Genomic DNA, 27476 nt, shown 5'->3' with positions numbered 1-27476 from the left:
GTATATCCATATATGCAACATATTTTCTTTATTCTTCAACCAGTGATCTTTTGCCACTAGCAGTCTTGTTCATAAAATAAGAGGGGTGTTCAATAAGTAATGCAACATAATTTATTTTCTCAGTCAATTTTTATTCATTTTGTATGGGACATCCTTATTCATTCTCTGATTATATAAAGTATTTTCATTAATTTCCATATATGGCTGCAGTATAATCAGCTATCAAAAGTAGGTACGGTATGTGACTGTGGTATGTTCCAAACAAAGAGCAGTGACAGAATCCCTTTTGGGAGAAAAAGAGACAGTCACAAATATTCACAGGCACTTGCAGAATGTCTAAAAAGACCTGGCAATGGATAAAAGTACTACTGTGAATCATTGGGGAAAGTGTCTACCTTCAGAAGGAGAAGGACAAGGAATTCTGTATGATCTCCCATGCCATGGCTGGCTGCACACTGCTGTGACGCCTGTAATGGTGGAATGTGCGGATCAAGCAAGAGGGCATAAACCTGAATACCCAAGTTGTGGACAATCACTAGTGACTAAGACTTCAAGTTGAACAGCGTTATTTAATTGTGATTCCCCGATCACCTCAAATAACAGTGTCCATGAGTTCCACTATTGCACACTTCACAGCAGGGTGCAGGAAATCAGACAGATTTTCATGTCCTGATGATGATAGACATTTCACCCAGTGCTTTTTATCCACTGCCAGGTATCTGTAGACATTTTACAAGCCCCTGTGAATATTTCTAAGTGTCTTTTTCTGCCTAAAGGAATTCTATCACTGCTCCTTGTTTGGAATGTACACATCAGTTACAGATGTCCTTTTGATAGCTGATTATGCTGTAGCCATCTCTTGGAAATTAATGAAAACACATGACAATGCAGGAATGGTTAAAGATATTGCATGAAAAATGCACCATTTTTTAAACAAAAATTGGCTGAGAAAAAAAATTATGTTGTATTTCTTATGGAACACCTCCCGTAAATGACAATAGAAGTTAACGTACTGATATATGAAATTTTTTTTGCATTCAAGGAGGTGAATACTGGTGGCATGAAAGTTTGGATATAATTGTATGCTTCAAATGACTCACAAGATAAGAACACTTTGAACAATGTATGTCCCATAGCGTGGAAAAATGTAACCGATACTATTTGAACCCAATGTCCCACTGTAACATCCATCATATCTTGCATTTCTATTTTTACTCCCTTGCTTCCTACAGGAACATGATGATTACATACACTAAAATACAATCATTGTATGCACATAACCACTAAAGCAAGTAGTATAACGGGTAGGCAAAGTAACTTTCAATATAGGAAGTGGCATTACACAATTTAAACACTTTTGAAAGCAGCTACCCAACAAACAACAACTGAAGTGACTAAAAACAGTACAGTAATGGGATAATAATAGATCTAAGTTTAGCAGTAAGACAAACTGTTCATGCAGTTAGTTGTTAAGATCATTTAACCACAAACATGCTGGAAACAGTCAATAATCTAGAAAAAGAAAATTCAGCTTATTGCAGGTGATATATGTATACAGTGAATTTAGATTATTATTAAATGAAGGAACCCTGCAACTGATGGGTACGAATGTCTTTAAACAAAAATAATGATAGATGAACAACCAACCTAGATGTCCAGATTCTGCTGAATGGTACATTGCCTCCTGGAGTGTTTTAATCTGTTGCTTTGTCAACTTGACCACTTGTGATGACTCTGAGGTACTAGATGCTAAACTCCCTCGTCCTAATGGATCATCAACAACACACATCTGTCGTCCTGGTCTACGATCTCTATCAGAAGTGTTGCCATTTGCCCCCTCTGCTAAAATTTCTTCCAAAGACAACACTTCTCGAGCTGATGCATGCTGTAAAAGAAGCATATCATGAAAGTGTATACTAAATAAGAGCAATCAATTTGTCATGTTTTTCTGTTTATCATACCACAATAGCTTCCATGCAACAACAAGTGAAACAACTCCCAAACAACAATTGTCAATGGCTTTGTGGAAACAAACTAGTACTGTTAGTTTTGTCTAACTAGACTGTATAAATTTGTGCATTTTTTGCTTTATGATGATTATATATTCATAGTACAGTAGCATATTCGCTGCTATTTGATATTTCATCCTCAGACTTTAACAAAAGCTCAAATTCTTTGAACATTTTACAATCAAACTTCTTCCCATGCTTTTTGCATAACCAAATTAAGAACACCATTTACTTATTCATACCTGCGGCTGGGACAATAGTTTGTGGAGTATTGGTCTTTGGCCATGTGCTGCAGCAACAGCAATAGCAGCATAGCAGCCTCTTTGAGCAGCCCCAGAATAGCAGAGAGAGTCTTTCATCAGTGTTGACAGGTAAGGATTGGCTACGTAAGTCAATAACAAGGCTATCATATCTGTGTGACCTGCTGCTGCTGCAACCTGGAATAAACAGAAAACAGAAATTTTATTTTAACTTAGTAACAAAATTAGCATCTAGGTGAATACCATATGTTACATATATCTTTATACAACTGACAATTAATGAATGTTTGTTTGCAGCTAGTTAATAATATCAGACTACAATCCATCAAGTGGTTCTCTTTCACACTAACCTGTAATGGTGTTTCTGTGCATTTCTCTTCTGCTAGCCGTGCTCCACCTTCTACATTACCATTCTTCTCCAACAAAGTTTTTGCAATATTAAGATGTCCATGAATAGCTGCATATGTAAGAGCAGTCCAATGCTGGGTTTCTGGGTTAGCCATTAGGTATGCTGGGCCAGTTGGAGGTGTTTCTGCATCAACATCAGCTCCAGCATCCAGGAGCATGTTTACCATTGGTTCATCACCACGAATACATGCCAACATCAGGGGTGTTAATCCATACTCATTAACTGTATTTACCTGTAAATCAAGCTACAATTTACTCTAATTCCCTTAGATAAAAAATATTGTCTGTATAAAAATCATTATTCAAAAACATATCAAGAGGCTAACTCCTAATTCACTGGAAGTCAAACAACTAGTTAATCATATGCCTTACGGGGGATATCACTCCAAGACCATTATGCTACATGGTTAGTGAAAAGAGAGGTGTAATACCTGAATATTTTTCTATTGATACTGGATTACTGCATTTATGTGGCAATGTTAAAAGAATATACATAATGCTGAACAAATATACACTCGGAGAAACTAAAAAAAACTGCAGTAGATGTTTTACGAAACTTTTTCTTATATGTAATTTCTAATTTCCTATAGTTCCAATATAAATGCAATTATAACTGGCAAAACCAATTAACAGTGGTAAAACAATCCAGATCCTTACTTTGGTTGCTGGCAACAGCTGTAATGCATGTGGAACAAGGTCTGTCCTCCCACAGGATAACATCTTGAAAGCGAGGTCAACTTTAAACTTTTTGGCGCATTCCAACTCATCCAGTTGACGACGGGGACACATTAGTTCCTCATACCTGAATTTCCAAGAAAGTTATTATCATATATTCAATTCACTGTTACAGTTTAAAGTTCAAGTAAGCTTATTGGTTGCGTAATGGTTCCAGGACTAATGAAGCATAAAAGATTGTGGATCAAGAACTTTTCTTTGAAAAATAGTCAAGTGAGCAATGCACTTGGTTTCTTATACACTTTACTGTTTAGCTGTACTATTCAGTCTTTCTTTTATCCAGAAATTAATAATTTTTCAGCAGATTACTTCAATACATACAACACTGCCCTTACAACTCTATATATTATACTTATTTCAATACAGTTATAAACTTCAACAGCACAATTTGATATGCTACAGTTGAAAATAAGTGATGCAACAAATAAAACATTATGCATCATGGTGACACAGTGCTAATGAGAATTAAGAAAAATTTTAGAAATCTCAAATTCCTCCTTTCTAAATCATAATACTCTATATCACTAAAGTTATCTAATTAATATTCATTGACCATGAGGAAATAATTTCTTCAGCAATTTGCATAATGCTAAATTTACAAACAAGGATTTTATGAATGTCAAATGTATACCCTAATTCAAAAAGAGTCAATAAAATATTAAAGCTACTCAGTGAGGTAACTATGAAGATATAGCTGTAGTGGGACTATGGCATATACATTAAAAAAACTGATGCCTCTCTACTTGCGTCAGGCAACAGGCACTGCCATCGGTGTGCCTTGCAAACAGCACTGGAGGACTAATACATATTCTTTTCAGCATCCTACAGCTGAATTTTTTCCCCTTAAATTTTGTATATGTTCCAACGTAATCATATTAATACCATACATAATCATATTAATACTGTATCTTCAACTCTTACAAGCTTGTTGAATCCACAGTAAAAAAATAGCCATTGGTAAGATAAATTTGTATTTAGTGTACAGCCATTTAATGTTGGATGTAATAGATCAGAGTACTGACAATGCAAATTGCAAGAGGAAACTGAATTATGATTTACATTATACAGTATGCATTACCTTGAAAACAAAATAACACATCTTTTTCAAGAACTATATACAAAATGTAGCCATCTTTTCCTGACATTATTTTGGTCTGAATTTAAATGTATACAGTTAACCCCTGAATTCACAGGCTCGTAATTTGTGGACTTACTGATTTGCGATTTCTCTCTGGAACATGTATACACATTATTCATGGAAAATTTGTCTTTCCACAGTATTTTTCATGGAGATATATCCACTGTTTACTGTATTTTCATATAATTTTCATGACTAAATGTACCTTTTGTGATAAAACTATTAAAATACTTGGGTATGTATAAGCATTTTTAGATTTTTGTGTTTTATCTATCAAAATAGACAGTTCTAAGCATTTTTAGAGGGGTTTTAGTTATTAGCAGATTTTAGCTATTTGCAGGGTGTGTGGGACACATTCCCTGCAAATCTTGGGGGTTTACTGTATAAAAAAAAATCCATCACAAATTTTCAAACAGAAAATAAACACTACAACTTACCCAATCATTCGGACAGGACAATCTACACCTGGAAGTAAAAGTCTAGCAGCCTGCATAACATCATCTTTGTCAACAACAGTAGAATGTCGATGTTCGGTGTGTGCAGTAGCCACTCTGACCCATTCCAGAATGGGTGGTAAAACAATATAAGGCCTCTCATACACTAACTCTTGGATTGGTGCTCGAGAAGCATGCTCAGCATGCTCAAGTTGACTGCAGCGCATAAAGTAAAACAATGCATGTAGAGCAGAAGGACCCCATGTTACCTGAAAGTATAAAAGAATGATTAATCCTTTGGATCTCCAATGCCACACTAGGGCATCATCCAATATCCAACAAGGGTCACTTAGGACACACTGACAAATCTTTTTGGTGATTTTCAAATAATTATGTTGACCTTTGGTTTACATATGTATTTTTTTAACATAATCACTTAATAAAGTACAAGTATTAAACTTTAAAAATGCCCTGAGAGTGAGTATCATGGTATGGAAAATAACTTTATTGATAGCATACACAGTAAAATATTGCTTATCACAATTCTAGCTATGGGACACAGAACTTGTAAAGGATACGTGACTGAAAGGGTCAAATGTATTCTGTAACAAATCAGTAATATGTTCTTAATGAAAAAAATTTTCATCAGATTTTGATGAAATACGTAACTCTTAATCCTTAAAACTCTCTGGTATATAATTAAGGAAAATTTCATTAAATTTCTTGAAAACAACTTTGGTATCATAAAACACTTCCTTTAGAAAACAAATGTACGTAAATAATTTGCAAAAATACTGGCAACAATATAAATCTCATCAACATGTTTCCCCACAATAGCACAAAGCCTTAATTACCTGTGCACGAGAAGGAGAAGCTGTGCTGGTAGCTCTGTGATGATGAAGAGCAACAACACTTAACAATTCACTCAGTTCAGCTAAGGATCCAACACATGTTGTTAAAAGGGACTGCTCAAGTGTCTGCAAAGTACAATGTTTTTTACTGCTAAAAACAAAAATTCTCCTCTATAATTTGCAATACATACAACAAACAGCTTAAACTAAATAAACCAAACAGGAAGTCACTGTTACTACAACATTATATGTTTTTTTAAAAATTTAATTCTATATAAAATTTTTGTTTTGTTTTGACTTGAACATTCTGACAAACGTTCTTTACCTTGCTACTTCTTGTGTGCTCTTCAGGAGTTAATGTAACACTTGATGAGCATCTTGAAGGTTGAGGACCACTACTACTGTTACAGTTTCCAACTCCATCATTTCCTCCTTGTGCGACTGGCGTTGATGATGTAGCTCCCGCACCAGCACCACTTCCTGAACCTGCGCTTCCACCACTACCTCTATTAGCCCCTGTCGATGAACCTCCACTACCAGAGGATGCCTCGATGCTATTGGTGCTTGCCCATCTTGGCAAACACAATGCTCCTGTAACAATTATGAAAACATTTCTGAATGAAGAAGTATGTATGTTAAAGTGGACATAAAATCTACTAGTTGAAATCTAAGTAGCATTGAGAAAGTATGTAATGCAATGAAATCCAATCAAAATTCCAGTACTATTTGAATAATGTCTTACAAATTTTTTAATCTCATCAAAATGATGCATATGATAACAAAAGAATTTTTTCAATATACCTGTGGCAGTCCTTCCAGCATTAAGGTGAGCATACGGTTGCAGTAACCCCCAAAGGTCACCATTGTTTGCAATAGCATGCTCTAATACACTTGCAGTAAGCATGTGGTCTTCCTCAGCAGGAAGGCATTGTAAAACCATTTCCTCTAACAAATTTTCCATTCCTGCTGTAAGGTAAACTGCAGCATACCTGTAAAGGTCACATTCAACCTTAAGTCAGCAATGCCTAAGTTCAATACAGAATTATACAACCTGAAACTGTCAAAATAAGTCTCAGACAAACATCCAAATAGTTTCCAAACAGAAAGCAAATATTTAATGTAATGTATAAAATATGAACTTACTCATGGATGAATTTTCCAATCCGCACATCACACATCCATCTCATGAAGCGTCCTACAGAGAGATTAAGGCCGGCTCTTGCACTTTTGGACTGTCTCAACTGATCGCCACACACAGTGTACATGGCAGCTGCCCTTAAACATGCCTATAACACAATTGAACAAATGAGTAAAATGTTTATAAATTCTGTTACCAAGAAAACTTCATTTCAAAACACCTCATTATGTAGAAAAATAATAAGTACTAAAATAATCATGATATACACAAACAACATCAACTTACCTTAATGCAAGAATCAGCAAGGGCTGGCGATAACACAATTTTAAGAGCAGATGATACCTCCTGTTTACTGCACATAGCCAAAGGCCTGGTAAGCCTTTGGGCCTCTCTTGCAACTCTTACAAGTGCTCTTTGAAGGAGGTAGGAAAGTCTTGGCACTGCTTCCATGGACACCCTGTCCAGCTGCTCCCTGACACGGCCCTGCTGAACTACCCGTAACACATCATGGTTACTCCATGGAAGCTGCTGCAACTCAACTAGTCTGATTTTGGAAAAAGAAATGGTTGGTGATTTCCTAAAATTTGCAAATAATAATAAAATAACAAGTACATTTTTACAATGTTACATGTAAAACAATGTTAAGGCTTTGAAGTACATATAATGATATACGTACTGTAAACAGTAAAAATAAATATGTTATTGGTGTAATGGATCTTACCATCATCAGAAATTCCCATTTTCATAACACGAAGTGTGAAAAGTTGTTTTGAAGGAACTTAGGAAGTTGAAGCTTTAATAATATACTAAAAGAAATGCCTTCCTGGTTAATGGGACTGACAAGCTCATGGGGAAATTTTCTTTGACGAAAATTATAATTAATATCAATGGTCTTCATTTTCAATAAGATTGGGAGAGAGTTCAAAACAAAGGGAATACCTAAAACAATAAAATACAAATACAGAAGTCACTTCCCACACGTACTACTTCACTAGATTACAGGATGGCACGAGTTATTTTTTTTTTTAATTTCCTTTGTTAATTATATACATCCAAGAAAAAATAAGCTACTCTACAATGAACTGAACTTCCATAAATTCTGATACTACTGCCATATAAAAGTGACCGGTGAAGGCAGTACGTAAATGAATTCAGCACGTTATGGTGAAAGTGTTAACATTCTATTAATTTATGAAAAATTATAAATTAATTAAATGAAACAATTAAGAGTAGACCACTAGTTTTTCTCTGCATCCTTCCTACAATTTCTAGAGAGAGGAAAACAGCTCACCTGTTATGATTATCAACCCAGACAAATTCATCAGCTGAAGTGACATTGGTGTTGATTGTTTCAAGCGACGAATGTCTCATCAGCCTTCTTACAGGTTCACCTTCAGAGCCAGACATAGAAGAATAAGTGGAGGTAGAATAGCTGGTCCTTGAACCCTGAGAACGCATTGTAAGCTGTTCGATAGCTTGCTTGATGTCCTCCAGGCCACTAGCGCTTTCAAGTGTGAGGCAGAGGTCATCCTTGAAGTGAACAATGAACCAAATGTGTCAAATGCTAAATCCAAGGAAAACAATTACGGAAAGTGGGTGAAATAATGAGATTATTTAGAAATCAATGTACGTATTCCTAAAAATAATAAAACAATGGAAAAATGGAAATTCATTACGTGCCAGAAATGTAAATATACATTAGTAATGTGAGAAACCTGTCAAACATTGCTGAAATAACACATGTATTTTTATGTCTAGACATTTACAAATGAAAAGTAGGTCGCATAACTTACATATATTATCCGTTAATTTAGCTTTTTAAGGAAAGATTTTCGTTATTTCAAATATACAGTGATTTTCTCCTGTTTCACATATTTTGATATTCAAAATAGCTACGATCACACCAAGTCAATTTGTACTGCTTTTCATTTAAGTTTCTTTGAATGAGAGTTGGGAAGGGAAGGGAAGGGAAGGGGGGAAGGGAAGGGAAGGAAGGGAAGGGAGGGGAGGGCTCTCTTTTGTTTCTTCCAATTCCTTGATCCTAAAAATGAAAATGGAACTGCACTGTTACCTAATAGGGTTACAGACCATTTCCGGATGAGCATCCTAATCATTATTCCTTCTTTTCTTATATCAGCTGGGTTTTGCTTATCAGTCTGATTTTGGAAAAAACGACACGCAATAAAACAAGGTAAAATAAAAATCACTAAAGAAACAATTACCAGCTGGCTTATTTCAAGTTCGTTTTTTTTTCTTTTAAAGGAGTTGAAACTAAAGGCGTGAATTACAAGTGATAAAAGGGTAAGTTAAACATTACAGAAGCAAAGTAGAAAATAAAAAAACAATTCTCCTTGCAGACCAATGCAGATTTTGACTAACAGGACACTATAACAGTCATTTAATTAAATAATGTAATGACGAAGGTTATCAATTCCATCATATTCCAAGGGGGAATATGTTTAAAAAAAACACTTGACATCAAACCACTAATGACAAGAAAATAAGATCATGTCCTGTAGTGCTATATAACATAAGAAAAACTAAAATAAAATTATATTTTATTTAAACTATGCAGGGTTCATAAATCAAGACATTTCCATGCTTGAGAAAGCATTAATGTTATTTTTAAAAGAATGATAATTAAAGAAAGATGAACCACATTCTGACACGCAGGTGACAAAATGACTCATGTTGTTGTTTTAAATAATTCGTATAAAACGACACAATCCTTGAAAGAAATAAACAGTTCCTTAGCTTTCAAAAGGCACTGAAAGCCAAAAAAATCATGTACCGCTATACCAAGACATCAAAACCTGCAAGAGAATGGTTTCTTTGCCCCTGAATAAAAAGAAAAGGAAAGACATGTCTCTCTTCATCTTCTGGGGCAAAATCCCAAATTGAGTCCTGTATTTCAAATCCAAACAGATGAACCTGAGAATGGCTCCCTTCATCTTCTTACCTTTGAAGGCGTTGCTCTATGACGTGGCCTGGGCTGACCTCGCCTGCCAGAGCCGGCACCCTTGTATCCAGCACCGGCTGAGGTCACAGCAGCCGAGAGCCGCTCATCCTCCGGCACGACCTTCAAGTTCGACCGCAGGTGTTCATGTCGAGGTAGTGTGTCGATGGGAGGTGATGACGAAGTGTGTCCATCGGACATGGAGGCGTGTCCCGAGGACCTGTTTTCGTCCGAGGATGACCCGCCTCCGTAGGAATCCTGGCGACGCTGCAAAGATGATGACACGTCTGCTCTATAGATATTCATGTTACCTAGTTGGTGCCCCGTGTTTTTACTGGGGTTTCTTGTGTTTTCGTCTTCGGGTTATAACTTTACTAGAAATAAGTGAAAGGCTTTTGACGGTACTGCTAACACACCTCCCCACGGACACACGAATATATAAAAAACTGGGCAAATTGCGACAGACTGACTCTCTCTCTATCACACACATGCACACACACTCACACACAATACACATATAAGTATATCTATACATACAAACATACTACATAAATATATAAATATATATAAAATAATATATATATATATATATATATATATATATAATATATATATATATATATATATATATATATATACTTGACACACAATTTCGTAGTCATGACTCTAAAATGCGCAATCTTGATATGCAAATTTACTATTCCATCAGGAGGGAACGTGAAAAAGGCAAACAAATAGATAAATAAATAAATAAAGAATGACGATGAAGAGGAGTAAGGAACAGAGCAAAGTGAGAAAATAAGCGTCCTTTATGAAGGTACTACCTGGAGGCGGGGAAGGGCGAAAGGTGAAGAAGATCTGGAGGAGGAGGAGGAGGAGGAGGAGGAAGGCGCTCCGTAGTAGCTTCCTTTGACCCGTCATTATCATAATGGCAACCCATTACAGCCCTTACGCCAGTCTCCATTAAGGGCCATTCTAAATGCTCCCGTTATTGAAATTTGATCTCCTGACACCCATCATTAGCCGCCGTTTATTGGAACACATACACCACTTTAAAAGCCAAAGATTATTCAGATCGTTCGGAAAAGGAAGAGGTTCGTCTTCAGAAAATCATGCTCAGAGTTTACCTTCGCAATCTCAACATTAACGCCATTAATATTCAATGCAAAAATTTGGGTGTGGGGAAGCGTGCAAGTACTTTCTAGCGTTTGCTGACTTTCCTTTACGCCGACATTGAATTCATGTCATGGAATTCGGAAATGAAGCATTCGAAAAGAGAAGCTCAAGAACAAAATATGTAAAAAGAAAAAAAAGTGATACAATTTTGAAGTACGTCTGCAGAAATTGAATTCCGAAGGCGATGACCTCGTCGCACATCAGATGCAAGTAATACTGGATTTAAGAATTCTGTTAGCTACCAAATTTTTCTGATGCCCCATGATTTATGTTTATGCTTTTTGGAGTTAGATATAATTTAAATTGCACTGGAGGTGTTATCGACAACCAGTAGGTTTTATGTTCATTTTGGTCAAAATTCACGCAAGAAAAAATAAAAATATTGCATACAACTCTAAATCCTAGTGGGCGTTCTGCAAGCCAAATTGAAAAAGTAAAAACGTTCATTTACTCGCAAGTGACATAACTGTATCCAGACCACTCACGATGAGCGAACTGATGAACAGAGAGAGAGAGAGAGAGAGAGAGAGAGAGAGAGAGAGAGAGAGAGAGAGAGAGAGAGAGAGCAAATCATCTTCCAGACTTGCCTCTTGACTTTCACATCTCTTAGAGAAGTTATGCCAGACATTCGCATCTCTACTGAAGTTTAGCAAGGCCTTCACATCTCTATATAGAAGTTTGTCACACAAAACTCCCCGCAAACTTAAAACGGAACACTAGCAATAATGAAGTTTCAGTTACAATGACAAAACCGAACCGGAAATAGGACGAAATGTAACGAGATCGATTATCACCAACCCAGCCGCTCCTTCGCAACCACCAGCCACCGACAATTAACACCTGGCCCTCCATTACAAACGCCATAACGGCGAGTGACTGGGTATCTGGCACTCTCTTCGGTACCATTAGTTCCCTGTTCCTATTTGTCGTGAGGCACCTTGCGATGATGTCATGAATATTTGCGGATGCAAGATGCCATTAGTTAGGAGCTGGGCCGAATGAGGGAACGTCGGGCGAGACGACTTACGAAAAGAGGCGGAAGCCGTCGGCGTGGTTGGGTGGGTTTGATAACTAACAGATCGCTGCCTATCAATCATGCTTTGTATGTTGCAGGCGTGGGTTTCTCCCTACGCCTTCACTTCCTACGTATGCCGATTTGTTGCTAGGAAAAGAAGAGAGAGAGAGAGAGAGAGAGAGAGAGAGAGAGTATAATGGTAACCTTATAACTTTGATAATGATAGAATCAAACGCATTAATCAATGTAACTTTCCTAAAACCAAAATGATAAAGCACTATTAGTCAGCTACAAGGCGCGCAGACATGCAGAATTGAGCAGAAAATGATCAGACTAAAAAAAAACTACTGTCATCGCTGCAGAACAAAAAAAATATACAAATAAACAAACGCTATCGAAGAATTTTCCTAACCTATTTCCTTTAACAAACAAACTCATCTGGGAAGCAACAAACACAATGTCTATCATACATTAACGCATAGAACAAGATATGTCCCATATACAAGAAAGCATCATTACAGTAACTGGTAAAATGTGCTATACAGAACACAAACACCACCAACAAACCTGTGTAAAAACAAGGCGTGATCCGACCTCCAGCCTACTACGGGAGTGGACTAAAATGTAGGGTCAAATAGAGCGTTGTTTCACCAACGAAAATTAGAATAAATGCTCTGTATTCTATTGTAATTTTTTCTGTATTGTTTAACATGCACATTATTTATTTGTTACGTTTTCATTCTAATAAATAAATCATAAACATCCTATCCTAAAATTCCTGTATCTTTAAATCAACGCGAAACACCTTTTTAGTCTTTCCTAACCCCCCCCCCCCTCCCCCAACAACAAAGTAGTTTGTAGGCTTACTCCACGAGTGAGCGAAATTAAAGCACAAATAGATCACAAACTTGAAACACGTCCTACAATCGACCCAGATGAAGAAATAAGTAGGAAACAAAATGACAAAGAAAGACACTTAACTTCGACACGACAACCTGACATAGGAAGAAGACGCTGGTTTAGGGGAACAAAATGACAAAATAAGATAACGACTCACGACGAGATCAAAAGATGAACACTAGGGCTGTATCTCTCGGTGGCCACGGCTGTACCCGTGACACTCACACTACTCTTACCACCAAGCGACATTGGTTATGTATCATACCCGTTTACAAACAACCATTTAATGGTCGTGGGTCTTCCCGTACATCAGAGATCCTGATTGCAGAGTAGAAGTAATGGGCCGGTACCGAGTTCAGGTGTAATTCGTAACCTTCGGATGCCATAGGAGGGGACGAAACTGGTACAATAGAGCAATATTTAACACTAGAACCTCTAATTTTAAGTTAATCTTTATTTCTTTCATATTCGATTTCACTACACTCTTCTCTGATTTTACTTATGTATGATTACTCGGATTTGCGGAAGATTGCTTATGACGTTGATTTAGTATTTTTTCTGTATAATAATAATAATAATAATAATAATAATAATAATAATAATAATAATAATAATAATAATAATAATAATAATAATAATAATAATGCTATTTTATTTATTGCAAATGGAAGCCCTTACCGTTTTTAAGAGTTTAAGAAATTTATTTAGATTATCTATTTTTTTCTACTTCATCACTACCTCACCGCACAACTTTAAAGCTATATAGCACGGAGAAGTCCAAGTTCAAAATGACAGCGTATTGTACGTCACAATAGGCAGAGGTCTAAAACAGCTCCGAGTATACGTCATAAAAATTCTAAGACCATCAGAGGTAAGGTAATTTCAATTGACAACTTCCTTCTAAAACTGCGCTAAACGAATCTATAATATAATGAGAAACTGAAACAAGGTTAAACCTACATAAAAAAAAAAGGGATATAAGAATACCCAGTGAAGAACCCAAAAGGCTGCCTTATATGGCGAGGGCTCCGGCCTTCGGCGTCCTTACAGAAACATAATAAAGCATTGTTATTCAAATACGGACACGAACGGGAAGAGAGAAAATGGAGCTCAATGGAAGACGAGGGTTTTGAAAGAATAAGCGTTGTCTTAGAAAAAAAGAAATAAAAGAAGACTGCCTAAAAAAGGTTTGGAGAAGAATGTCTGGGAAGGCCTCCGCGATTTGGTCAGATTCTTGACATGTTTTTTTTTAATCGAATTACTCATATATTCATACATTAAACATCTATTTCAACAATAAATTTGATTCATATATACCCACAAACACACACACACACACATATATATACACCTATATATATATATATATATATATATATATATATATATATATATATATATATATATACCACACACACACATATATATATATGTATATATATATATATATACATATATATATATATATATATATATATATATATATATATATATATATATATATATATATATATATATATATATATACACACACACACACACACATTCATGAAAAACAACAACATTATTGCACACGAAGATGAGAATGTGAAGTGTTACATAACAGTCACTTTGTAACAGCCCATTAATATGCCTACCATAATTCCTTCCTTCAAAACATCTTCATTTTGGTTTTTCAATAAATGTTACATTCAAAAACATCTTGCGTCCTTTCCAGTTCGTAGGTTATGAATGATAATGGAACACTTTATTTTTGTTTCATTGCTGAACACACCCCGGACGACACATAAAAAATCTACTAATAAAAAGAAGTGTATCCTGTAGTGAACGATAATAATCAGTATACGAAATATTTCCTATAAATATGAGCAAACAAGTGAAGAGCCAAAGGTCAGAGAGAGAGAGAGAGAGAGAGAGAGAGAGAGAGAGAGAGAGAGAGAGAGACTCCACTGCATAAAAATAAAACCCAATGCAGGAAGCAATAAAGAATAAGGCAGTTCCTCTCAAGCTGAAAACAAGTGCGCAAGCTGGAATTAAAAGATTATAAATGTGTAACGTAGAAATACTTGCAACTTATGACTAGTAATAAACACATGCACACTGGAAGGTGCTGTTCAGGTACAAAGATGAATACTTTTATACAATAACGACATAATCATATATAAATGTGAGACTGAAAACTGAAAAAAGAATAGCGAGTCATTCTCCGATGATTTGTTGTGCGAATGTCCGCTCCTCCTTCACTTGGCATACTATAATATGACAGATCGGATAACTGCAGAAATTTTACGAGACCAGATGATTCAAAACTAGGTTATGATTAAAGTTAATTCTGAAACCAGCATTCAATACAAATAAAGGAGGTGCCTTTATGCAAATGTAAAATGTAAATTTAATAAGTAGAAAAAAAATTAAGACACGTGAATAAAGGAGTGTCAGAAGTAGTTTAATGGTCGATTGAAGTTGAGTTCACATTTCAAAAACAGTGATTTGAAAGGACCAACGAACAGGACGACTCTTACTTGTATGACGCGCAGTTCATCCACGGACAGATGGTGCGGGAAGGAGAGGATGTTGCGCCTCTTGGATTTGAGCTTGGTGGGCGGTCTCTTGCGATTCATCATGTTATCCCCGTCGGAGGAACTCTTGCTGAGGGAGCCGCAGTCCGTGCTCTCCGGTGTGAGTTGCCCCGCAGGCCTCCCGAGGTGCTCCAGATGGGCACTCAGGTGGCCGTTGAGGTGATGCTTATTCAGCTCGTTATAGGTGTCGACATCGTCCGGCAAGACAGTCAGCGCCATCTTGCTGGTGACCTCCGCCAGCTTCTTGAGGTCACAGCCGTCGACCAGAACCTCCGGGTCACCCTCGTCCTTCTCTGCCGGGTATTCACGGTACTTATCGTCCATTGCATCGTCTAGTCCTGGACTGCCGTTGTTATTGCTCCCGGAAGTATAACTTATGTCTTTCTTCTGTTCCAGGGCGTCTATGACCTTCTCAGGGGGGTCATGGGATACCCGATGCCCGTGGGAGGGAGAGGACTGAAGGTGGAGGGCCGTCAAGGAGAGGGGCGAATACGTCGATGTCGGAGGACCATTGACGGGGTACTTCTCCGGTGTCAGTGGGTAGCCCCCCTCCCACACGGCATTGCTGTTACTACTGTTATTGCTGCCATTCCCCTGCGACGCCGCCGGGGTATCCCTTTCCGGGTACTGCTGCACAAAATGGCTTCCCACGCCTGCTGGGCTGAGCCTCGGCACACCTACGCCTCCTGCAGGAGAACCCTCCAGCTTGACGATGTCCGGTTTGCCGAAATCATGCTGTGATCGGGGATCGGACATTTTGACAGGGGGGCTGGCCATTCGCTGGGGCTCCTGCAGCTTAACGGGAGGGGACGTCACCCTGTGTGGGGACGCAACCCGCTCTCGTAAGCCTCCACCGCCCCCACCACCCCCTGGCGAGCTCATCATGCCTAGGGCCACGCCGGGAGACTGCTGTCTCTGGGCAGGCACTACCTCACGACTCTGGGCTTTGTAGACAGGAGTGCTGGCACCATTCTTACAAGGGTAGTCCTGAGGCTTCGTGGGATAGTCTTGGTTCTTGCTAGAATAGTCTTGAAGTTTACTTGGATAGTCTTGCGGTTTACTCGGATAGTCCTGAGGTTTGTGCTGGTAGTAGTCATGTCTTGGGTAGTCCCTCTGGGCCAAACTCAGAGGCGCGACCACCAAACGTTCTCGGGAACCAGCTCGTCCCTCTCGACCGCGGCCCTGTCGAGAAAAGCAAAGGAAATGTATGAGTATATATTTACACACTTACAATATAACAAAAGAACTGTTTAATGATAGCATACAATGATCAGTAGACACTGGCCTATGGATAAAATTATACTTTGTGATCACAATACAAAGAAATTAGGATGCAGGGAAGACTGGCAAGAAGTAATGCAGAGTCAAAGTGGAGAAGAAAAACCCAAGCAAAAAGCATTTAGTTTACAAGCATATATAAGAGTCAGCCAAGTTTTTTGAAAGGAAAAACCCAAGCAAAAAGCATTTAGTTTACAAGCATATATAAGAATCAGCCAAGTTTTTTGAAAGAAAAACCCAGGCAAAGAGCAATTTGTTTCCAAGCATAAATAAGAATGAGTCAAGTTCTTTGAAAGCAGTCCAGAAGCCTAACAATCATTTAATTTAAGTTTTGCAAATTCAAGCGAAATTGCATTTTTTTAAGAAGCTTGTACTGAAACTTTCTCATTAGTTGCTCGGCTTTCCTGACAAGGCCGAGGGAAACGCCAGACCTCTAAATTGAAACGGATTACATTCTTAGTCTACTATGAAATAATAGTCTCTCAAAATAAACCTCATTATTTTCTAATCCCGAATTCGAAGACGATCTGCCCATTTTAAAATCCTGTCACAATCTCGGGAATGCTAACATCCTAAAAATTTAAAATACTCTCCCTCACTCTACAAAAATTAAGCGAAATAACACGGCTATGACTATCTTTTCCACGGTTTTCCTGTTACCATTCACAGTAATGGAAAAGCCTTAACTGTGACTTCATTTAAGAGAAAAATCAATCAACTGTGCTGAAAGCAAAAGAATTGCTTCCCTTTCCAATACATAACAACATACTTACACAAACACACAAAAGAACTATTCCTGTAGATTCAATATTTGAACTAACCCTGTGAAGTTCGGTATTCAATGGCTAATCAAATAACTACATCAGCAGTTTCAATTAATCAGAAAGAAAACTCAACAGCTTCCCTACAGACATACATACATACATCGGTCCATAATTTGCATATCATGAAGCAATTATGCAGTTATCAATTATATCAATTTTACTCTAAATAAGCTAACGCTGCAGTGATGGAACGGCACAAGAGTGAAATCAATTATGAAAATCGAAAAAGTCCTGAGACATCGCTGTCTTGATAAAATGAGTTCATTCAAGAAAGAAAACGCACACGGGGTCATTCTTCAACTGGGGAGAAGATGAAAAGTATCCTGGAGTATTTGGGTGAAAAATGATGCATGGAATTCCAAAACACACAACAAGTTAATGTGACAAAAGAAAGACTGTAGTGGTATTCAAACCTCGTACAGTGTACCATGTGTAGCCTAACATCAGTCAGGTCATTTACACAATAAAAATTAATCACCGTTTATGCGGCACCGGGGAAAGAATTATTATCTACAGACACAATATGCTTTACTGATCTTAGATACATGAACACCTAATGACTACATCACAATAGTAATAAATAACAATCTGGTGTAATGATGGAAAGTAGCTACACTAACTATTAATCACAAGATGACTGGAGTGTTGACACCTAACGCCCATACAATGATTTCTCTGCTTCTAAAGGTAAGGAGGAAGGAGGAATGACTGTAGGAGACTGAATCCTTTAGTAATCTCGAAACAATAACTGGGAATCATTGTTCTCTATTACAAAACGTTTCAGGAAAGAATAAAGAAACGAAAACATTCCGTGGATATTTGAAGAAGTGTAGAAGTCACGTTCCTGCTCTTCGTATCTAAATTATTATTATTATTATTATTATTATTATATTATTATTATTATTATTAGCTTGCAAAAGAAATTAATGTGAAACGAGCACATCATAACCATAAGAAAAACACAGATAAAGCTTTCGTATGCATAAACACTAAAATAAGCCAGAAAGCCTGTCACTAAGCTAAAGGTGAATGACATTTTTAAAGTACCATTGCAGCCTCTCTCAAACTTGAAAGAATCTCCGTCAAAAAAAGAAGAATAAGAAAAAAAAAGGGGGGGGACGCGCTTGGAGAATGATTTGAGGTACTAAGTAACATGAGCCGGTCTCCTCAGCAATGCGTATGACCTCATTCGATCTGCACAGAGAAAAGGGTTAGAACGCTTCGTGGAGCGAGGGTTGAAAAGGGAAGAATGCTTAGTGGAGGATGTACTCAGGCCAAGTAAGGGCAGTAGATGAAGGCGACAAAGGAAAACTGGATAATGACGTTGACAGGTCAAGACGAAGATGATGAGTGGATCGACTTGAAAAGATATGGCACCTGTTATAAATAAAAATGATTGGGCTACGCTTTCTCAAGAGACAGATGATGATTTATATAAATTAAAATGATTGTGCGAGTGTTTTCTGTAACTAGCAAGTAAAAGAGAGGATAAATCCCTGTTGCATTAATTTTCATATATTTCACATGAAAAATTATTTATAATGTCATAAATGCATACATATAAAATGTATGTATAAAGTCTTTTCAAGTTTAGAATGTCACTCTATTGAACACGAAAACGACAAAAACAAAGCTACGTCATGCTTTTCTCAACCTCGAGAAAGAAATAGGCCTACTGTAGTACGTTCAAATGTTCTGCATAAGTGACGTGCGACCTGTAATTACCCAGAGGTTCTGAACGAGCTGAAGCCTTGTGGGAGGAGATGGGAGCCAAATTGCTGCCTCCAAGCATTTTTACCCTCCCAGTCCTTTTGGACCAAGGATGTGCGATGACCTTTACCACTCGAAAGCTCAAGTTACCCCTTTTCAACAGCAACAGCAACTAATGACTTCTGCTACTTCACACAGAAAAAAAAAAGCTAATTTCATGGCACATTGTCTGCGCTTCTCTGATATTCGTTGACTGATGGCCTGTTTCCAAGGGTGTTCATACGCAGTGAAGGATTATTCATCATCTGGCTTAGAAATGTATTAAGAAAACAGATCTGTCCATTTTATACGAGTTTTTAATTTAAATAAAAACATATTGAGCTTTATTCTTAAGATATTTATCTTCACGACCACAAAGTATAGTAAAACGTAAAAACTTTTAAGAATCAAAATTATCAGCTGGTTTATTTAAAAACAGACTTAAAACAATGATCGATGCATGAAAAAGAAAATAAAGTTCACGGTTGCAACTTAACTTTCTTGAGAACAATGAAAAAATGGGCAGCCTAGAAAGATTAATACTCATAATGATGAAAAGTAAAGGCGAGAGTGGAACTAGGTTAACGATACTCGAAGAACTAAAGGAACGATAACAAGGTCCACTCGGACAGAAATACCTTAAGTAATTCATGGTAAAACCTATAACAACTTCTCAAATGACTTATCACCGGATACACTAAGCGCTTGGAAAATGAGATAGAGATAAAGATATGGCACTCAGCAAGGGACTTCACCACTCAATATGACTGACATGGAAGCCTCCGGGTAATTCTATCGCAATCAACTTGTTACAATATCTAATGCTTCCTCCTTTTCGATCTCTCATTATCTGCTTAACGATTCTCAAAGCAACTCTCAAACGAGCCATAAATCAAAGGAGATAAGGGAATACTGGATGAAATAGAAGAGAGAGAGAGAGAGAGAGAGAGAGAGAGAGAGAGAGAGAGAGAGAGAGAGAGTGTAAATGGCGATATCTTACCTGTGGTTGATCGCGCGTCGGTTGAGATTTGAGGGCGGGGGTGGACCCCCCACCCACGTCCCGAACAGGTGTTTTGCTCAACTGCTGTTGCTGCTGCTGTTGCTGTGTGTAAGGAGCGAGATCTCTACTGCCTGTCGTGGTGCTGGTCTGGGGGGACTGCTGTTGCTGCTGTTGCTGCTGCTGTTGCGTCCGCAGCATCACACCACTCGACTCCCCGCCACTCACTCGATGCCCATCGCCAGGCCTTTGGGGAGAGAGAGAGAGAGAGAAAGAGGGATTCAGAACACGTGGTCACACCTTTGTCGAGGCAAGATCGTAATTAGTACACAAACAATCTGAATGGCACAGAAATGGACTACGGATGTTAAGGTTAGATATTTTTTTTGCAAAGCTTCGTTACTGTATTTTTTTTACTGATCATAAACCTTCTCAATAAAGGAAAGGATATCCCGTCACTTTACAGTATTGCAAAATATCAAAACTATAATAATGAAATCATTAAAATTCACGTAATTCCTGTAATTAAATAACATCTAGCCATTCATTTTGAATACTTGTACAAACACACACTCTTGAGCAGATTTAAGAACAGCATATTATGTAGAAATAAAATTTGCTGAATCTGCTTTATTTACCTGACATTACACATCATCAGACGGTTAATATCCTTGGCGCAGTTTTATCGACTGTTGGAATATGACCTACAATGACGTTACCGAAGACAGCGCTCTTCTGCCGCTGATGCACCTTCAAATTATCCTTATGGTCAATGAATCCACCTGCGGCAATAACTGATTGCTCTTGCGTTTGATCACATATGTACATTTATCAATTTAATGGATGCTGGTAGGTAAAATCATCTCTGATTACTATACAGTGCAGGATGCTCGTGAAAAATGTTCCGGAATTACTGAAGGATTCTCTGACTGACGGTAATCGGAAGGCGTTTCTCTGTGATACAGGATAATTGTGTTGTATTCAAACTAGGTAAAATGTCTCTGAAAAAGTAATATATATATATATATATATATATATATGTCTGTGCGTGTGATTTCCCTAACATCACTTGAAAAATGTGTCAGACATACTACTATAGCAGAAGTCTGACTTACTAATATTGATGAGAAAACTTTTTTTTTTTTTTCGATTTAATAGACATTGCTACAAACAATTTCGCTTCAGAGAAGTTTCTTTTCTCTTCACCACAAACACTAATTTTGTCACTTCCGTCTCAATTACTGTGACGCACTTTATGGTATAATCTAGCCTTAATGTCACAGCTATATAAGTTAGTCTCGCCATAAATCGGCCCCTTTGGGAGAAAAGGAACGACGGAGGTTGAAGTGCAAGTTTTTCCCCGTGTCATAACAAAGCCATTACTCACTGCAAACCATCTGTTTACCTCCCCATCCATCACTGTTACTAATGTATCGGTTTCACAGAAGTTATATGCTTTCATCAACACTAGTTCTGTGTCACTAACTTTCCCACAGCAATATTGCATCTCCTCTGCAATAATTCGTCCTTTGTCAATGATAAACGATGTGTCATCATTAAAATTCTAGGTTCTAAGACGGATGGTTTCAGATTACAAAGTGATTTGTTGGTTACAAGCAACTCTACAGTAAGCTTTACTCGATCTCTTCGACTGGGAGGACAAAATACATAGTACAGGGATCTAATAAAAAAAAAAACTGCAAGACGTAGCTTGGAATAGCTTAAAAAAATTATCAAAATAAATAACGAATACAAAATAAAAACATAAAAAATTACTCTATGCATATAACCACAACCACAAGAGGAAGTTACATATAAAATACAGTTCAGAGAACACAAGGAAAACTTTACTTCCTTAAATACATTATCATAATTGAGTAACCTAGCTTTCCTAGTTATAACCAAATGAAGAAGAAGACAATTAGAATGCTGAATATATAATTAGTGCTTCATTTTGAATGCTGTAAGCCCCGGATACAACATTTCTGTCGCAAACCAAAAAATTTTGCTACTGGGAAATGCAATGTTGTCCTGACAGCAAAATAACTTTCTGGAACCTTTTCCAAAATGTGATTTTATTCTAAGAAATATAACTGAAGTAAATGTTTTTCAAAATAATTCTTTCCAAGTAAACATAACAACGCATTTCTAAATAGAGTTACGTGAAAGTATGTCTAAAAATACAGTGTTACTTTTATACACCATTCAAGATGGAGCTTAAACACAAGAAATCTTTTTCTTAAATTTTCAAGAGCTACAAACTACACCCAATAATGACAGCGCAGTGGCTGTATACAATGTAAAGGGTGCCTTTCCGGGACACACTATTTCTATGGAAGCGCGTGAATAAAATTTGCACACTATTAAAAAAAAAACACCGACAAAAATTCTCTTTACTAAAATATAATACCAAATGGGAATAAAAAAAAAAACTAAGAAACAAAGAACAAGTTTGATAATTATAATTTGAATAGATGCGAACGATGGATCAAATCGGGACGACAGCAAGACGAAATTAAAAGAAAATAAATAAAAAGATGAAAAACCATAATAAGAGGCGTAACTGTTGTCACGAGAAAAACTGATGTTAATTAAAGAGAAACAATTTCCCCGATGACGGCCATATAATGCGATAATAGTCCATGATTCATTTCGCCTCTCGTCCTCTGAGAAAAACGCTCCAGCAGGAGGAGGAGGAGGAGGAGGAGTTAAGGAAAAATAGAGAGAGAGAGAGAGAGAGAGAGAGAGAGAGAGAGAGAGAGAGATAGAGAGAGAGAGAGAGTTAAAGGAGAAAGGAGGAAAAAAGTGGAGCAAAAGAATAAAGGAAAAACGAGAGAGAGAGAGAGAGAGAGAGAGAGAGAGAGAGAGAGAGAGAGAGAGAGAGAGAGAGAGAGGAAAAAAGTGGAGCAAAAGAGTAAAGGAAAACGAGAGGAGGAGAAGGAGAATGAAGAAGCAAGAAAGGGAGATGAGTAGGTAAACTGTAAAGGGAAAAAATCAGTTTTAAAAGAAGGGGGGAAAAGCGAGGAATGAAAGCGAAAGGAATAAAAATAATGAAAAGGAGAGGAAAACGTCCTGAAAGAGAAAGGGGCGAGAGAAGCGACGAGTCAATGAGAAAGGAGAGGGAGACAGAGGGGAAGAGGAAGGGATACAATTCAAAAGACAAAGGAAGGCAGGACGTGAGGAGTATGAGGAAAAAATACGAAGGAAACAAGATAGGAGTAACAGAGAAAGAAGGAAAGAGAAGAAAAGAAGGAAAGGAGAAGAATAATGATGAAAGAAATACGGCAAAAGAGAAGTATGAGGGAACGATGGAAGTGGAAGGTAGGAAGGGAGATATAAATGCAAAAATCGTTAGAGGGGAAAAGAAAGTAACAATGAAGTAGTAAAAAAGATAGACGCATCTCAATAATTACAAGAAAACACACACACAAGTAAAAGTACGAAAAAATCGTGTTGGTGATCGTATAACATTTTTATGTTTTGAATAGATTAATTGATATTTCAACTTTTCGAGAACAGAAAAAAAATCTGATCTATCTCAGAGAGAGAGAGAGAGAGAGAGAGAGAGAGAGAGAGAGAGAGAGAGAGATATTAAACATCAAAGATACATTAATGTAAAACTAATTATGCCATATTTTCTTTTGGCGAAAAATATAAAGAAAATAAGCTGATCTACGAAACGAACAGCTGCGTATGCGAGAGTGAAAATGAAAGAGAGGGGGGGGGGGGGGGGGGGGGGGGGGGGAATGTGGAGAGGAGGAGCGCAGAACCAAATAGGAAGTGTGTGAGTTTTAGAGGAAGAAACTCCAGGAAATAACGGCGAAGCGAAAGTACTAACAGATAATAATTAGCATCGCGGATGAACCGCTACTGTCACGTCATGCCTGCCTTTTTGTTGTTGCCACGGATGACGAGCCTCCTCTTGCCTCTTGCCTCTTTCCTCAGTCTTTCCTTAGTCTTCTTTAGTGGGCAACAGCCTCCTCCCCTTCCCCCATCCCCTCAACTTCCCAAATCACCCCCATTTAAAAGGTAAATAAAAATTAATAATATTCCACATTCATCTGCGGAATTCTCTCTTTCCCAAAGTAGCGCAAGATGATTTTTTTCGTGTTATTGCAATTGTTCGTACTAAATTTGACACATTATAAGAACACGCTATTTTTGTCTTGCTCCAAGATTCTTAAACACTATATTCTCAACGAATTCTAGTTTTAACATTAACGAGGAACTGGCAAACAGATGGTGCATAGCTCCTGTGGGAAAGTGAATGCGCGCATTGAGAGATGGAGAGACCTAAATTTAAGAGTGAATATATTCAGTGGCGATCAATACCTACAAAGTAGACTTAATAACAGTAATGTATCTCCAATGTGACTGTTATAAGCGTATAAGTAATGCTTTCAAATGGAGAAGGACCACATCCTGAAAGATAGTAAGTGCATGTTTTTAATAGTGAAGACCTACAATGTGAAAAAAAAGCGTCCAAAATATCTGATTCCCATTAATGAGAGAGTCAATTCCTAAAACATGAATGAACACCAGTTTCCGAGTGAACAACTGAGAAAATATACTCGAATACTGACGAGGGAACAGTATTTCAAAGAGAGATATAATACTATATATATTATATATATATAGATATATATATCTATATATATATAATAATATTACATATATATATATATATATAGATATATATATATATATATATATATATATATATATTTTAATTCTTAAGAGTGAATGCCCCAAAACAGGCGTGTGAAATGACGAAGTGGAGGTACTACATGACGCCTTAGCGGATGTGTGACAAGGAGCCTGGGGGCACAGCTGGAGTAAAAAATGAGAAGTGCAAACGAGAGTGATGCATGGCAGCAGATTATAACAGGATGTTATGAAGGAGAGAGAGAGAGAGAGAGAGAGAGAGAGAGAGAGAGAGAGAGAGAGAGAGAGAGAGAGAGGTGGAGGAATTTCTTGAATCGCTTCTGTATACAGCCTGAATTAAAAATATATAAATTTAACATATTTGTTTATAATTTTTTTGTTTCCTTTGAAATTTCATGACTACAACAAGTAAATTTTAGTTACAAATTTTATTCCGAATCGAGCAACTTGAAACAACTAAGCACGAGACTCCCCCCCCCCCACAAAAAAAAAAAAAAATCAACATTTCTAAAAGCTGTTACCCGTTTTGATAATTTTCTACCATCCACGAAACTAGCGATTTGCATGTCCCAAGAAATCACAAAAGTAACATATACCTCTCCTCATGCTGCACTAAACTATATTCGTCGTGAAACTGGTTCTATCTTGTTCCGGGTCTAAATTGCGCGTACCCTTCTGCGTTCATCGTAATTCCCAAATCTGACCGTCCTGAAGATGTACTTTTGGCTGTGATTTTTTCCACGAGGATCATAAGATTTTTTTTTTTAGTACTTTACCTCGTCAAAAATAAACACAGCAGATGCTAAGTCATTTGTGTGTATTTATTAAAAATTTAGCAACAAAATACTTGATATAAACATGGATAGCCTAATGAAACTGAAAGCCAAATAACAATATAATACAATGATGAAGCTTAACGATGTTTTTTTTTACTAAAAGACGAATAAGATGGAAAACTTTCACGACGAATATTTTGAACTTAAATAATATAAGAAATAACAACATTTAACAATTTGTTATGAAGAGAACACTTTTTCGTCATATACCGTGTACTTCTCAATCAAGACATAAATTAGCAGTTAATAACTGTGATATTAATCTTCTATATGAATAGTATTTTAAGGGAAATTGACGCATTTCACCCTTATGCTTATTGTTGTCCTACAGTGAGGAATAAACGGATCAACATTATTTTTGGACATGTTACGAGTTTTCGCAAGTAACTGTTACCGCCATTTTTAACTAAAGACGAAGTGCTACAAAAGTGTCAGCGAAGTTTATAAAAAATGCAGACGCTTATGACACGCATCTACTAACTAAAACTAATAATCGCATAACAGCGCTGTAACTTTCTTGAATAACTGAAAATGTGCATAACGCTTTATAGAGAAGTTAAACAGCAAAAGCCATATTTCTGATGAATCAAACCTTCTTTTATTTTTTCTTATATTTTTTTTAGAGTTAACGTTTGTGCAGTGTACCACTAAGCTGTAGCGAAAATAAAACTGAACTTATAGAGATGCATGGTAATACGATTACTGGGTAATACGCATTATGAGCTCAAGATGAAATTAGGTGGGGAAATCCCGCAGAGTTGTATACTACAATTCACACATGTAAGTATGAGTTTATCACCACCTGTTTTTCCTATATACTTACAAGAACAGTCACAGCATAAGAACAAAAAATTGAAAATCATTGACGAAATAAAAAATAAGACTAGAAGATGACAAAAGGAGGGGGGAAAGGAAAATTATATTTTTATTGCATATATACACACAGAGACACTTACGTATATAAGTGTGTATGCATGTATAATATCTACATATAATATATATATATATATATATATATATTATATATATGTTTATATATAATGTGTAAGGTGTGTGTCTGCGTTTGATATGTGTGCATGCATGTTTATATAAATACTGCATGCGAGTTTCACTTCGAGGTCAAGACCAGACCCAAAGTGCAGCTGCCTATCTGGAAGGAAACCCAAGGGAGGAAAGGAAGCCTTGTCATGCTGGCCCCTTGAGTGACTGGCCAGAGAGAATACAGAGCACCAGAAAAAAAAAGAAGTTTACCAGTTTTATTTACAACCCCCTAATTGCCATTATTACAATGGCAATACCATCTACCTTCAATCTTTTCATTATTGCCATGACTCGGGAATTGTGCGCCGCTTTCTCTCTCTCTCTCTCTCTCTCTCTCTCTCTCTCTCTCTCTCTCTCTCTCTCTGAGTGCTAAAGCAGTGCCAAGATTTACCAGACTGTATTTTCTAACCACTCCTCTCTTCTCTCTCTCTCTCTCTCTCTCTCTCTCCTTTTATACATAGTACACACACACACACACACACACACA

General features: G+C 37.2%; 1 protein-coding gene across 7 annotated transcripts in view; it reads right to left on the bottom strand.

Moving 5' to 3' along the window:
- LOC135195788 (ankyrin repeat and BTB/POZ domain-containing protein 3-A-like) overlaps nt 1–27476 on the bottom strand; it is a 463838-nt gene that overhangs the window by 8790 nt on the left and 427572 nt on the right. For all 7 annotated transcript variants that reach the window (XM_064222263.1, XM_064222261.1, XM_064222262.1 and 4 more), the window contains 14 exons: nt 20451–20694; nt 15543–16781; nt 9933–10196; nt 8265–8503; nt 7259–7517; nt 6979–7121; nt 6637–6824; nt 6161–6426; nt 5839–5961; nt 4988–5253; nt 3335–3479; nt 2620–2910; nt 2252–2446; nt 1648–1885 (listed from right to left, as the gene is read on the bottom strand). In XM_064222263.1, coding sequence (XP_064078333.1) covers nt 1648–1885; nt 2252–2446; nt 2620–2910; nt 3335–3479; nt 4988–5253; nt 5839–5961; nt 6161–6426; nt 6637–6824; nt 6979–7121; nt 7259–7517; nt 8265–8503; nt 9933–10196; nt 15543–16781; nt 20451–20694 — 4100 coding nt within the window. The remainder of the gene's footprint in view (nt 1–1647; nt 1886–2251; nt 2447–2619; nt 2911–3334; nt 3480–4987; nt 5254–5838; nt 5962–6160; nt 6427–6636; nt 6825–6978; nt 7122–7258; nt 7518–8264; nt 8504–9932; nt 10197–15542; nt 16782–20450; nt 20695–27476) is intronic.

Source organism: Macrobrachium nipponense, chromosome 16 (genome assembly GCF_015104395.2).
Source record: "Macrobrachium nipponense isolate FS-2020 chromosome 16, ASM1510439v2, whole genome shotgun sequence".
Taxonomy (NCBI): Eukaryota; Metazoa; Arthropoda; class Malacostraca; order Decapoda; family Palaemonidae; genus Macrobrachium; species Macrobrachium nipponense.
The sequence above is the reverse complement of the archived record's forward strand: the minus strand, read 5'-3'. Positions and strand labels throughout refer to the sequence as shown.